The following is a 13,256-nucleotide window of genomic DNA, read 5'->3' as shown; positions in this document are numbered from 1 at the left end:
GTCAAACCTCAGAGTACCTAAGCAGCAGACTGGCCATTCGTGTTAGAAGTGCTGCTATAGGCGCCATATTTCGAAAGGTAGATCTAGATCTATTTGTCTCATTTACCTTGGACATTTAGTTGTCGTAATTATACGTTTTGCCTTGTATTTCAAATATAACGTGCAAGCTATAGATAGTCCCACTCCTTCAAGTTACCTTAAGTCACAGGGCGGGTTTATTACAAATATGGATCCAATTTTGTAATTAAATTTTTTAATGAATATGGTTTTTCCAAATTGATAAATAGATTAAATACTATTTGCATAAATTAATGTATAAATGAAAGAAATGTATTTTCCAGTATTATAGATAAATATAGCCAAGGCCTACATGGGGAAAACTTGCTCTATAAAACAATGGCTCTATAATAATAGTATAAATGCAAAAAAGTTTAAACTGTAAGTTATAACAGAAAACTGCTGGTTAAGTTATTTTTTTAAAATCCATGTTGTATAGCAAATAAATTGAGTCTAGGTAAAATTTGAGCCAGAGAATTTTAATTATTGCAAAACTCTGGTCACACTTAAGCTCAAGACTTTAAGAAAAGCAGTGTAGCAGTTGATTAAACAAAGTGATGAGAGAAAGACAAGCATTTGTATAAAAACTAAACAAAAATTATTGTACATTTATCAATGTATAGAGCCAATATGTTAATTTGATATTTAAATTCTTGCATTGCAGTCTTTGCGTATGTCCAATGAGTCAAGAAAAATCTTCAGTTTGGGGGAAATCTCAAACTTAATGTCTATCGACACAAATCACTTTGAGCTGTGTCTAAATGGTGCATTTTGGATATGGATGAGTATTTTGCTCTTTGCCTTTGGGTGTTACTTGCTGTATACTGTCATTGGACTCGCTATGCTCTCAGGTAATATATATATATACGTTATATATAGGCTATATATATTGGCTATATATATATAGGCTATATATATATATATATATATATATATATATATATATATATATATATATATATATATATATATATATATATATATCTATATATATATACATATATATATATATACATATATATATTTATATATACATATATATATATATATACATATATATATATATATACATATATATATATATATATATATACATATATATATATATACATATATATATATTACATATATATATATATATACATATATATATATATATACATATATATACATATATATATATATATACATATATATATATATATATATATATATATATATATATATATATATATATATATACATATATATATATATATATATATATATATATACATATATATATACATATATATATATACATATATATATATATATACATATATATATATACATATATATATATACATATATATATACATATATATATATATATATATACATATATATATATATCATATATATATATATATATATATATATATATATATATATAGGGTAAAGGAGGGCGTTAAGAGCCACACTTTTTAGCACCTGTACATTTTTAAAGATTTCTACTAATCTAAGAATTTTTTAGTATTGAAAATATGGCAAAATTATTCTAACATATCTTACACAATATAAAAATAATAACAAAGTCTATTAAATATACTTTAAATGGGTTTAATTGAACATTTATTGTCATACCCCCGAAATCAGCATTTGGGGTGAAAGGAGCCGGGCAATGGGGCAATAAGCATTATCTCCTAGTTTAGACTAACTCCTCAATAAAAATAATTAATTTCTAACCCCAAAATAGTTAATGCTGTGTACACACACTTTAACTGATACTAGCTATCACTAGGCCCCAATAGGCCCAGTCTACAATTGATACAATTACAGGTGTACATAGGGCCTAAAGTCAAGTAGTTTACAGTAGGCACATTAGTATGCCTAGTGTGTAGCTAGTATACTAGTGTGTAGCTGTCCAGAGTTAACATTCTTGTATGTAAAAAGGGTTGGTACTAACTAATCTGCCTTAATGCTTTCCCCTGATAAGCCATGTGTGCTATACATTACATAACATGACATGGAGGTGAGAAATGTTGAGGGGAGAGCAGTGGTACTGGTTTCCCCTTTGTTCTCCTTGCTGGACCCTGAGGGCCATAAATTACATAAGGAGATGCTATCTCTGGTTGGCTGAGATCTATCTAAGAACTAAGTCCATGCTACCTACAAAGAGATAAGTTTTATGGTGGGTTAGATACAGGTGGGGGCTGGGTATCATGGGGGTGAGAAATTGTGAGGGGAGAGCAGTGGTACTGGTTTCCCCTTTTTTTCTCCTTGCTGGACCCTGAGGGCCATAAATTACATAAGGAGATGCTATCTCTGGTTGGCTGAGATCTAAGAACTAAGTCCATGCTACCTACAAAGAGATAAGTTTTATGGTGGGTTAGATACAGGTGGGGGCTGAGTATCATGGGGGTGAGAAATTGTGAGGGGAGAGCAGTGGTACTGATTCCTCTTTGGTCTCCACCCTGCTAGACCATGAAGGTCATATGTTACATAACATGCCACCACAGATTGTCTGAGATCTGTAACTGTAATCCATGTTACCTACAAAGAGATGAAGTTTTATGGTGGGCCAGAAACTGGTGGGGGCTGGGTATCATGGGGGTAAGAAATTGTAAGGGGGGGGGGAGCAGTGGTATTAATGTGTCTGTTTACTTCCATGCTGGACCATGAGGGTCATAAATTACATAACATACCACCCCAGATTGGCTGAGACCTAAGAACATTTATTCCTGATACCTACAAAGAGATTAGAAGTTTTATGGTTGGTTAGAAACAGGTGAGGGCTGAGTCGGCTGTATTGCCCCTTAGGGGTAATAAGTACTCATACCATTTTAAAAATTACCTTGCTAACATGAGATGACTGAATTTTTACTTTTTAGCAGGTTAGAATAGTATTTCTATCATTTAGACACAAGTCTGTTTAACAATTAATACATTTTGTGTTAACTATTCCTATACCAGTGTCATATTCAGTGGTCTAATAAATGAGAAACTTGCACATAGGGTTTCAAGAGCCACATAACAGTATCTGTTATAACTTTTCTAAACAGGCAAGCTAGTGAACAAAATTAATGTATTCATGTAGATTTAGTTATTATCTAACAAATAAAACTATTATGGTAATGATCAGTCAAGTTTTACTCTGATAATGATAAAAACTTTATAGCATGGTAAAATGGGACTAATGTCGGCCATTTTGTTTTGGCACCAATATTCACTGTGCAAAAAAAATTCACCAAAATAAAACTATTCTAGCCATAGCTATAAAAATAGTGTTAAAATGTACAACAACCAATGCTCTAATACAGGAACAAAGAATGGGCTTGAAAAACTCATTTGGTTTATTACAAAGTGAAGTTTCCCAAGTTATGTCTATTTGGAAAAAAAGTTCACAAAATGGTTTTATGGAGATGAGAAATTTTAGGGAAAGAGCAGTAGGATTAAATCTTGTCTCATCCTCTCCCTATTGGACCAAGTGTGTCACAAATTACATAAAATGAATCCTCTGCTTCTCTGTTATCAAAGAACAGCAGTGGTTGTTACCTCAGAAGTAGATTAGCAGTGTTATTGGGGGTTTTGTGGGGTTGGGGTGTTGATTGGGGCTTAATACCACACGGCTCTTAACGCCCTCCTTTACCCTATATATATATATATATATATATATATATATATTTATATATTTATATATTTATATACATTTATATATATATTTATATATATTTATCTATATATTTATCTATATATTTATATATATTTATCTATATATTTATCTATATATATATATATACATATATATATATATATATATATATATATATACATATATATATATATATATATATATATTTATATATTTATATATTTATATATTTATATACATTTATATATATATATTTATATATATTTATATATATATTTATATATATATTTATATATATATTTATATATATATATTTATATATATATTTATATATATATTTATATATATATTTATATATATATTTATATATATATTTATATATATATTTATCTATATATTTATATATATATTTATCTATATATTTATATGTATATTTATCTATATATTTATATGTATATTTATATATATTTATATGTATATTTATATATATTTATCTGTATATTTATATATATATATATATATATATATATATATATATATATATATATATATATATATATATATATATATATATATATATATATATATATATATAAATAAATATATATATATATATATATATATATATATATATATATATATATATATATATATATATATATATATATATATATGTATATATATGTATATATATGTATATATATGTATATATATATATATATATGTATATATATATATATATATATATATATATATATATATATATATATATATATATATATATATATATATATATATATACATACATATAATTATAGGGTTGTTCTTATTCCTTAAAATCCAAATGTTTGTTCAGGTTATAATTATTGCATGTTCTTATTTGTAACAGATTTGTGTAACAACTGTGCTGTAAAATTATGGGTAGATAACGCTGTTATAAATCATTACTTCATCTCCACGCCCATGCACAAAATGACAAACCACATTCTAAAACTTTGATGTTATGATCTATTAAGTGCTTGATCCCTTTGTTTAGGGCTAGGTTTAATTTGCTTGATGTTCATAAGCAATCTCATAATAACACAAAAAATGAGAACGTATCAAGAAGAGATGATGGAAGTAAAAGATGTAAGACTAAACACAATGAATGAAATACTGCAAGGCATCAAGGTAAAACAGAATTAATTACATATTTTTACCCTCAGCCTAAAGATTTTATGTAAAAATCTCAAATTCATATGTTTACTATTACTGATTTTAAAAAATTATATAATTTTTGTTTGTATATGAATATGTAGTATATTTTTGATGCACCAAAAATTATTATTTTTTAACAGTGAACCTTATAATCACTCCATGTATTGTCGTCAGGTTATAAAGCTATATGGCTGGGAACCCATGTTTATCTCTAAAATAATGAGCATTAGAGACAAAGAGCTGAAGGTTTTACAGAAACATTCAATGTGTGACTGGATTGACACTTTTGCCTACACTGGAGCAACGTTCTGGGTAATTTTAAAAAAGCCAAAAGGATGTTTTTTTTAATTCTAGGAAAAGAAGATTTTAATAATGATTTCAGTCTTTGTCTTAACTAATATTTAATTAAATTTAATGAAATTAAAAAACATTCTAGTCATTTAACTGTTGGCAAAGGTCTGATGAAATATTTTTTCTTTTAGATAACATTTCTTATGCTGGTGACCTACGTCAGTTTTAATGAGCATCATTTTATCAGCACAAGAACAGCTTTTGTTGCAATCAATTACATAAATTTGATCAGGATTGCCCTCACTAATTGTCCCCTCAACATCAAATATGCTGTCAAAGTATGATTTGTCTGTTTGTTAGTGTTATTTTTTAATTAAAAAAAAACAATCAAGTTTTAAATAAGTTTGTGTGGTGGATAAAATTTCTGCTCAGTAAAAACATGTTTGTTAGGTGTGAGAATGGCCAAATAACACACTCGGGTCAAATAAATTATTAGAGTGATAGAAAGATCTGGTTAAATGACATATTCAGGTTGTAGAAACATCTAGTCAAGTTACATATTGAGGTTAGGAAAAGATCAGATATCTAATTTTATTAAAGTTTAAGCAAATCTGAAATATTATTATTTGAAAAATTTTTAATGGTTCTATTCATTTTCATCTGAGTGTCTTTAGATGGCTGGTTCTATTGTTCGTATTAACAAATTTCTTCAGGCTGAAGATTCTGATTCAACTGAATACAACACCTTAGATGGTAAAACTTTTTAAAAATAAGTTCTAGTGCAAAAATATTATATTTTATCTATTGATGCATTAATAAAAATTAAACAATGTTTTACAGATCTTGCCATAAGGATGGACAATGCTTCATTTTCATGGGGAAAATCAGGAAATATTAACCTTAAAAAGTAGGCTAAAACTTTTAAATTTGTAATTTAAACTACAAATAACCTGAATTGAGATTTTGTGAAAAATTGTTCTGTGTAACGTAATGTTTTTATTTTACAATTTCAAGCATCAATTTAAAGATTGAGCCTGGCAAGCTGGTGGCAGTGGTGGGGTCAGTCGGTGCTGGGAAATCATCTCTGCTGCTAGCTCTACTGGGAGAGATGAACAGAACTTCAGGCAGCTCAAATATCAATGTAAGAATTCTTACATATGTGGTCTGGTTATAGAAATAATATAAGTAAAATTTACAATTATGCTTAATTTTCATGACCAGCTATATTCCACCAAACAACTATTATTAAACTAGAGTTATCAATATGTTATTTAAATTAATAATTATGTATTTGATTAAATTTGAATAACATACCAACCTTATATACAAATACACTCATGTCTTAATGTTAGGTAATTAAAATATATAGCCTAAAATCCTTAAGAACTCAGAAATAATAAGTTTGAGAACTGCAGTCATTTGTTCTAGTACATTTTAGGATAATGCAAAACATTTACCTTAACCCTGGATCATCATCGGTTGCAGTTAAAACTAAGACATGTAATAATTGCAGTTATCTTACTTCCTTAAAAAACATATTTAAGACTGCAAGTACACTAATGACTAAAAATTAAATTGTTCTACTTATCTATCATTTAAAAGAAAAAAAATTGCTAAAATCCCAAACACTTTTTAAAAAAAAAAAGTAGGCTTTTAACTTATGTTCATGAATAAAGTATATTTTAATATATTTTGTTCTAGTCCACTCTAGCCTATGTACCACAGCAAGCTTGGATCCAGAATGCAACTGTGAGAGAGAACATTACATTTGGTCGGGAATTTGATCCAACTTTTTATAAAATTGTCATTACTGCCTGTGCTTTAAACCAAGACCTGGAGATTTTACCTGCTGGTGACCTGACAGAAATTGGAGAGAAAGTACACACACATCTTTATGATAATTTAATTAATTAATACATACATAATTTAGACAATATGACTAATTAACAACACACATCTTTATGATAATTTAATTAATTAATACAGAACCCCCTGAAAAACGTCTACCTCCTCCCCCTCCCCTGAATAAAGTAGAATTTAAATAGAAAATATATATTTTTACCAGTGTATATGCTACACATGTTAAAGATAATTAGAATTATTCATACACATATTAATAAGAAATATTAGAAATTTATAGTTACAAATTTTCAAAAATATTTTTTGCCATCTTTTATTTTCAAGGGAGTGAACTTGTCAGGGGGACAGAAGCAGAGAATTTCTCTAGCAAGAGCTGTCTATAGCCAGGCTGACATCTACCTGTTTGATGATCCATTGGGTGCAGTGGACAGCCATGTGGGACAACACATCTTCCAACATGTTATCAGCAACACTGGACTTTTAAACAGAAAGGTTAAGCAACGGTTTATTTTCTGTTTTTGAAACTTGTCAAAAATCATTGTTCTATATAAATAATTTTTAAAAATAGTATGAATAGAGACAAACCTTTAAATTTCTTCCAATCCTTTTAGAAAAGTGAAGTAGAGTTCACCTGTTTCTTTGACCTAGTATGGTCTGTACTATGTCCAGTAGCATAAATTATAAGTTTTACTCCAGTAAGTGTCAAGAACCTGGGACCCAAACTCTAGACATAAGGTCTGCAGCCATACACTACCATCCAACATGCCTTTCCCTAATGGTCAAACAAAAAATAATAATTTTAAAATTTATTATTAATTGCATTTTAACACCAAAATATCATGTAGCTAAAATAAACATTGTTTTAAAATTTCAACAGACTCGTGTCCTAGTCACACATGGAATTCATTTATTGTCAAACGTGGACTTGGTTGTTGCTATGCATGATGGTAAAATTGTAGATTCTGGGGGCCCTGAAATTCTACAATTTGAGAACAAACGCTGTGAAAATATCTTACGATTGTTATCTGAGTGTATTAACAATGATACTGAGTCAGAATGGGATACTTCAGGTCAAGATTTCTTAGTCATTCTTTAACATTTGTCTATTTTATTTCATTCTTTATTAAATTTAAATAATTTTGGTGTTTTTATGTGCTGAAAATGTTAACATTTGTATGATATAAGAATAGTTTAGAAAAATTTAAATTATTATATTTGGCTATTTAAGTTTTAACTTTTGATAAATGAATATCTTATTATTATTACTGTGTATCTACAATGAAAACAAATGTTTAGAATCTTGAACACAATTTTAAATAGGAAAAATGTTTGAACAAACTACCAACATCAGGAACAGAATGAGAAGTACCATTAGAAAGCAAGTCTTTTTTTTTTACATTTTAGGAAAGTTGAAACAATTTGCCCAAACTCAGATGAAAAAAATGTATTTAAATTTATTTGAAATTTTGAGTTTTAATTATTTAAATTTTCATTTTTTTAGATAGATGTAGACATATATTGACAAAATTTATTTTAAACAAAGTGCAGCATTTTAGAAACACCTTTAAAAGAACAGGAAGATGAGTCCATTAATAGGAGCAAACTCATCACATTGGAAGAAACTCAAATAGGAAAAGTATGCATCATTGATTTATCACTATAGATATCTATAAGTAATATTATTAATTCTGTGTAGTAAATTTTCTCTTTATCTTTTTCTATCCTCAGGTCAAATGGAAAGTTTATTTAGATATCATCAAAGGTTATGGTGTACCATATGTGTTACTGACAGCTGTTTTTATATGTGGCTTCCATGTTGCCTATAATGCAGCATACATAACTTTGACAATGTGGATAGGGGATGTTCGATTGTCCAACTTGACAGAGCTCCCAGCTAACAGCAATGAAAGATATAACATGAATAAACATTATGTTCTGTCTTATCTTATTTGTGGCTCTATTCAGTGTAAGTCTGCAAAGACTTCTAAAAATCATGACATGTCAGTTGTTTTTTTTTTTTATTTAAATTTTTTATGTTTTTAAAGCAAACGGTTAATTTTTCTTATAGTTATAGTTTGAAGTTAGAAGCAAGCATATCATCAGACTCTTTCTAAAATTACCTAAAGATTTTCAAATATTTTTCTATCTAGGGATCCATTATGTGATTTGTTCCTTCAGTATTAGATAATTTATTATGATTGATTATATTTTCCTTTTGTCCACAGCTTTATGTGTTTTGATATACTCAGGGCTGTTCCAGTTGCGTCATGTGACCACCTGTCGATGGATACATGCAAAACTTATAAATTCAGTGCTAAGAGCACCCATGTCATTTTTTGACACAACTCCTATGGGGAGAATTTTGAACAGGTTTAGTCAAGATTTGGATATTCTAGACTGTGAAATATTTATAAATTTGGAGATATTTATTCAGATTGTGATGTTTGCAGTTGGAAATCTGGGGTATATCAGCTACATATTCTCAGGGTTCCTTGGTGTATTATTTGTTTCTGCCTTCCTTTTTATTATTGTGCAGGTAAAGATTTGTTTTTGAAGCTCACTTTTATGTCTTCTTCTTCTTCTTTGTTCTTAATTGAGAATATGGTGGAGGATTCAGACAACAAGTCCAACTTCGTGAACAAACCGGACTGGTCTCCAGTTTGGCAGGTGCCCCATATAATTTTTCCCTGAGTGGGGTGGGCAGGGGCCAGTGTCTGACTCATGCCTGGCTATACAAAGAACATTCCTTTTATGTATTTTCCATAATATATTTTTATAGAAGAAATTATGAAATGATGTAATTATCATAGTTGAAGTATATCTGTTAAAGTTAATTAACTTATTAGTTGTATTTAGTAGGCTTAAAGTAGCCCATTTTTTCAAAACATTCTTATTATTAACGGATATCTTTATGATTGCCAGCAATATTATATCAGGACTTCATGTCAGCTGAGGCGTATCACATCAAAAAATCGCTCACCTGTATTTGCCCACTTCAGCGAGACACTGTCTGGTCTGACAGTCATCAGAGCACACAGGCAGCAGCTGAGGTTCACACAAGACTCTCACATGAAGGTCGACTTCTTTCAGAGACCTTTGATGATAATGCATGCAACAAACAAGTAAGTGAATACTGTAATTCCATTTTTTGAAACCATAAAAAAAAAATTAACAACTTGGATATCATTTTTTATAGACTCTATTTATACTCTTAGTTATCTTAAAAGTGAGTTGTCTTATGTTAATGAATCAAACCCATTCTACATTACACAGCTGGATGCAAACTCGTTTGGACATTATTACATATATTTTAATTGCTGGTGTTACCCTCTTTACAATAATCAATAGAGGGGAAGTGGCCCCAGGTTTGGTCAGTTTGTCCATTACTTTTGTATTAATGGTAAGAAGAATTTAACTTTTTAATTAAAGAGCCTACTTGACTTTTTTTTATTGTTTTAATGTATGAATTTTTATAGAGTATATTTGTTAATTAAAATTATTGTTAGTTATAATTATATATGAAATGCTTCTAAATGTTATATATGGTATTAATTATAGATAACAAATGACATGACATTAGTGACAAGAATGTCAAGTGACCTTGAATCAAACATCATATCTGTGGAAAGAATTCAAGAATATTCACTAATTAAAAGTGAGGTAAAAATAACATTGAAATTTGTACCAAATTTGAACATTCCGAATAGTGTATTTCTTGACAAAATTAACAAAATTATAGTAAAAAAATAATCTTTTTGTCCCAGGCTCCTTGGACTTTGCCAGATGACATTAGATTATCAGGTGTGTGGCCACTGAATGGAAATATAGAATTTGTTAATTATAGTGCAAGATACAGAGAAGGATTAGATTTTGTACTGCTAAACATCAATGTGTCAATACATCCTGGAGAGAAGGTAAATTCTGAACAAATGTTAGTCACTTAAAATATTATTTTTCTATCACTCAAAGTGATATTGTATTTTATAGCCTATTTATATTTATATATCTTTTTTGTGAAGTTTAATTTGTTATTCTGCTGAGAATTTAAAAAATACAAACCATCATTGTATATTCATTAAACCACAACCTAATAGAGGTGTTTTATTAGCTAAATATTATACTGTTGAATCTTAGATAGGAATTGTAGGAAGAACAGGAGCAGGTAAATCTTCTATGGTTCTTGCCCTTTTCCGTTTGATTGAAGCAGCAAGTGGCTACATTGCAATAGATGGTGTGGACATTTCAAAGATTGGGCTACACACACTTCGACATGCTGTCACCATACTGCCACAGGTAATGAATCCTCTTAATAGTTATTTCTGCTTGAAATTTTTATCCCAGAAATTTTTAAAATTTTTATTTCTGCTAAAAAATTAAGGAAGCTTTATAAGGAACAATTTAGGTTTTTTCTTTTAATTTTATGCTAGGCAAATGATAGAATTTTCATGTAAGCTATAGGAACTTCAGTTAAACCTCAGTTTGACACATGCATTTGTTTTAAACTTTAAATATTTTTTAAAGCTTAAAAAAAATTAATCAAAGACAATAGTCTTGAAATAGATCTAAGTAACAGTTCAATTTCAATGAATATGATTTATGCAAGACACCTTTTGAAATTCGACTGTTTTATTGTTTAACAGTATAACGTTATTAAAAGCAGTATGATTTTAGCAACATCCAAAATGAAATTATATTGGATGTAAATACTTTATGAAGAACAAATATATTGCTTAGAATTAAGAGTGTAACTTAGAATTTTTTTTTATCTAGCTTGTAAAAAAGCTCCAGTTTACAAAATCTTTTTTCAGGATCCAGTGCTTTTTGCTGGCAGTTTGCGCATGAACCTTGACCCATCCAACGAAAAATCTGACATAGAACTCTGGGATAGCTTAGAACATGCCAACCTTAAAGACTTTGTTCAACAGTTGCCCAATCAGCTGGAGTATGATGTTGGGGAGGGGGGAGAAAATCTCAGGTTAGTAAAGTCATTTTTTATCAAATATGATTTCACACTTTATTCACATAGAATTATAGCCTCAGATGAGATTAAAATCACACAAAATATTAGTATTTTATCATATTTGAGACTCGTGCATCCTATCTTTCCATTAAAATGGTCCTGGGTAGTCTTCAGAGCTGGATGACCACATCAATTCAGAATAAACATTGACATACACACCTCACTTCCATTATTTAAATGTTATTATTTATCTCCTCAACATAAACAACCTTTACCAACTTGTTTGTGTTTAGTGTGGGACAGAAACAGCTGATCTGCCTAGCCAGAACTCTACTGAGAAAAACAAAGATTTTAGTTTTTGATGAAGCAACAGCATCAGTGGACATAGAGACAGATGATTTTATTCAGAAAACTATAAGGACTGCTTTCAGGGACTGTACAGTGATCACCATAGCCCACAGAATTCATACAGTCATGGACTATGACAGGTAACTCTGACACCAAAGTTCACTAACAGAATGTATGAAGTGTTGAGTCTTAAACAGTATGTTTGACAAATAGTATTTTTACATATCCCTATTGGAAAATATTCTTTAGGCTTGATAAGGCTCATAAAATAAATATTAAATGTTAAGTAGTAACAGAATTTGAGGACAGCATGTTCGAGTGATAGAGCGTTTGGCTGCTAGCCTACAGGTCTCAACTTTGGATTTCTGTGAGGACGTATGTCGTCCCTGAGTCCACTCAGCTCTGATGTGTACCTGACTCAAGTTAGGGAAACAACGGCAGCTGGGCATAGTGCTGACCACACTATCCCCTTGTATGCTGAGATCATTGTACAGATGAACTTCATTAAAAATAATTGTTTAATCATATTAAGTTATTGCCAGTACACAAATGGATTACATTACCTTCTAAATGGTTGTATTTTTTGTTTGCCTTTAAACAGAATTATTGTGCTAGGGCAAGGTAAAATTATAGAAGTGGATTCTCCAAGCAATTTATTACAGAACAGCTCATCTAAGTTTTATTCTCTAGCTCAGTGTTATGACACCATTTGATTGGACTTTCCCTTGGTCATGGTATGCCCTCTACCCACTATTGTGACACCATTTGATTTAATGAAACCAAACATGCCTTCATACTGTTTCAAAAATAATTAAAAATGTAATAATTAAAAATTGCATGTTCTTATACAAGTAAATAAAAAAACTTAACCCATAAAAAGAAGGAATAAACACAAATTGTTTTCCTAAT

The 13,256-nt window shown here is 29.3% G+C and overlaps 1 protein-coding gene across 1 annotated transcript; it reads left to right on the top strand.

The window, feature by feature from the left end:
* The first annotated feature begins 731 nt into the window (after positions 1–731).
* LOC131950595 (multidrug resistance-associated protein 1-like) lies at positions 732–13,248 on the top strand. Its single transcript, XM_059312840.1, has 22 exons — positions 732–908; positions 4,728–4,861; positions 5,063–5,200; positions 5,371–5,517; positions 5,854–5,932; positions 6,020–6,086; positions 6,194–6,320; positions 6,881–7,057; positions 7,364–7,531; positions 7,917–8,109; positions 8,360–8,417; positions 8,588–8,675; positions 8,768–9,005; positions 9,265–9,575; positions 9,962–10,161; positions 10,313–10,439; positions 10,598–10,699; positions 10,804–10,953; positions 11,174–11,332; positions 11,848–12,014; positions 12,293–12,487; positions 12,949–13,248. Exons 1-22 carry the CDS (start codon positions 782–784, stop codon positions 13,058–13,060), a joined length of 3,264 nt encoding a protein of 1,087 aa, XP_059168823.1. The 5' UTR covers positions 732–781; the 3' UTR covers positions 13,061–13,248.
* Positions 13,249–13,256: the final 8 nt, after the last annotated feature.

The sequence above is a fragment of the Physella acuta genome, unplaced genomic scaffold (genome assembly GCF_028476545.2).
Source record: "Physella acuta isolate Inbredline_101_S28 unplaced genomic scaffold, ASM2847654v3 ptg000008l, whole genome shotgun sequence".
Lineage (NCBI taxonomy): Eukaryota > Metazoa > Mollusca > Gastropoda > Physidae > Physella > Physella acuta.
This window is presented reverse-complemented; position numbering and strand designations above follow the sequence as displayed.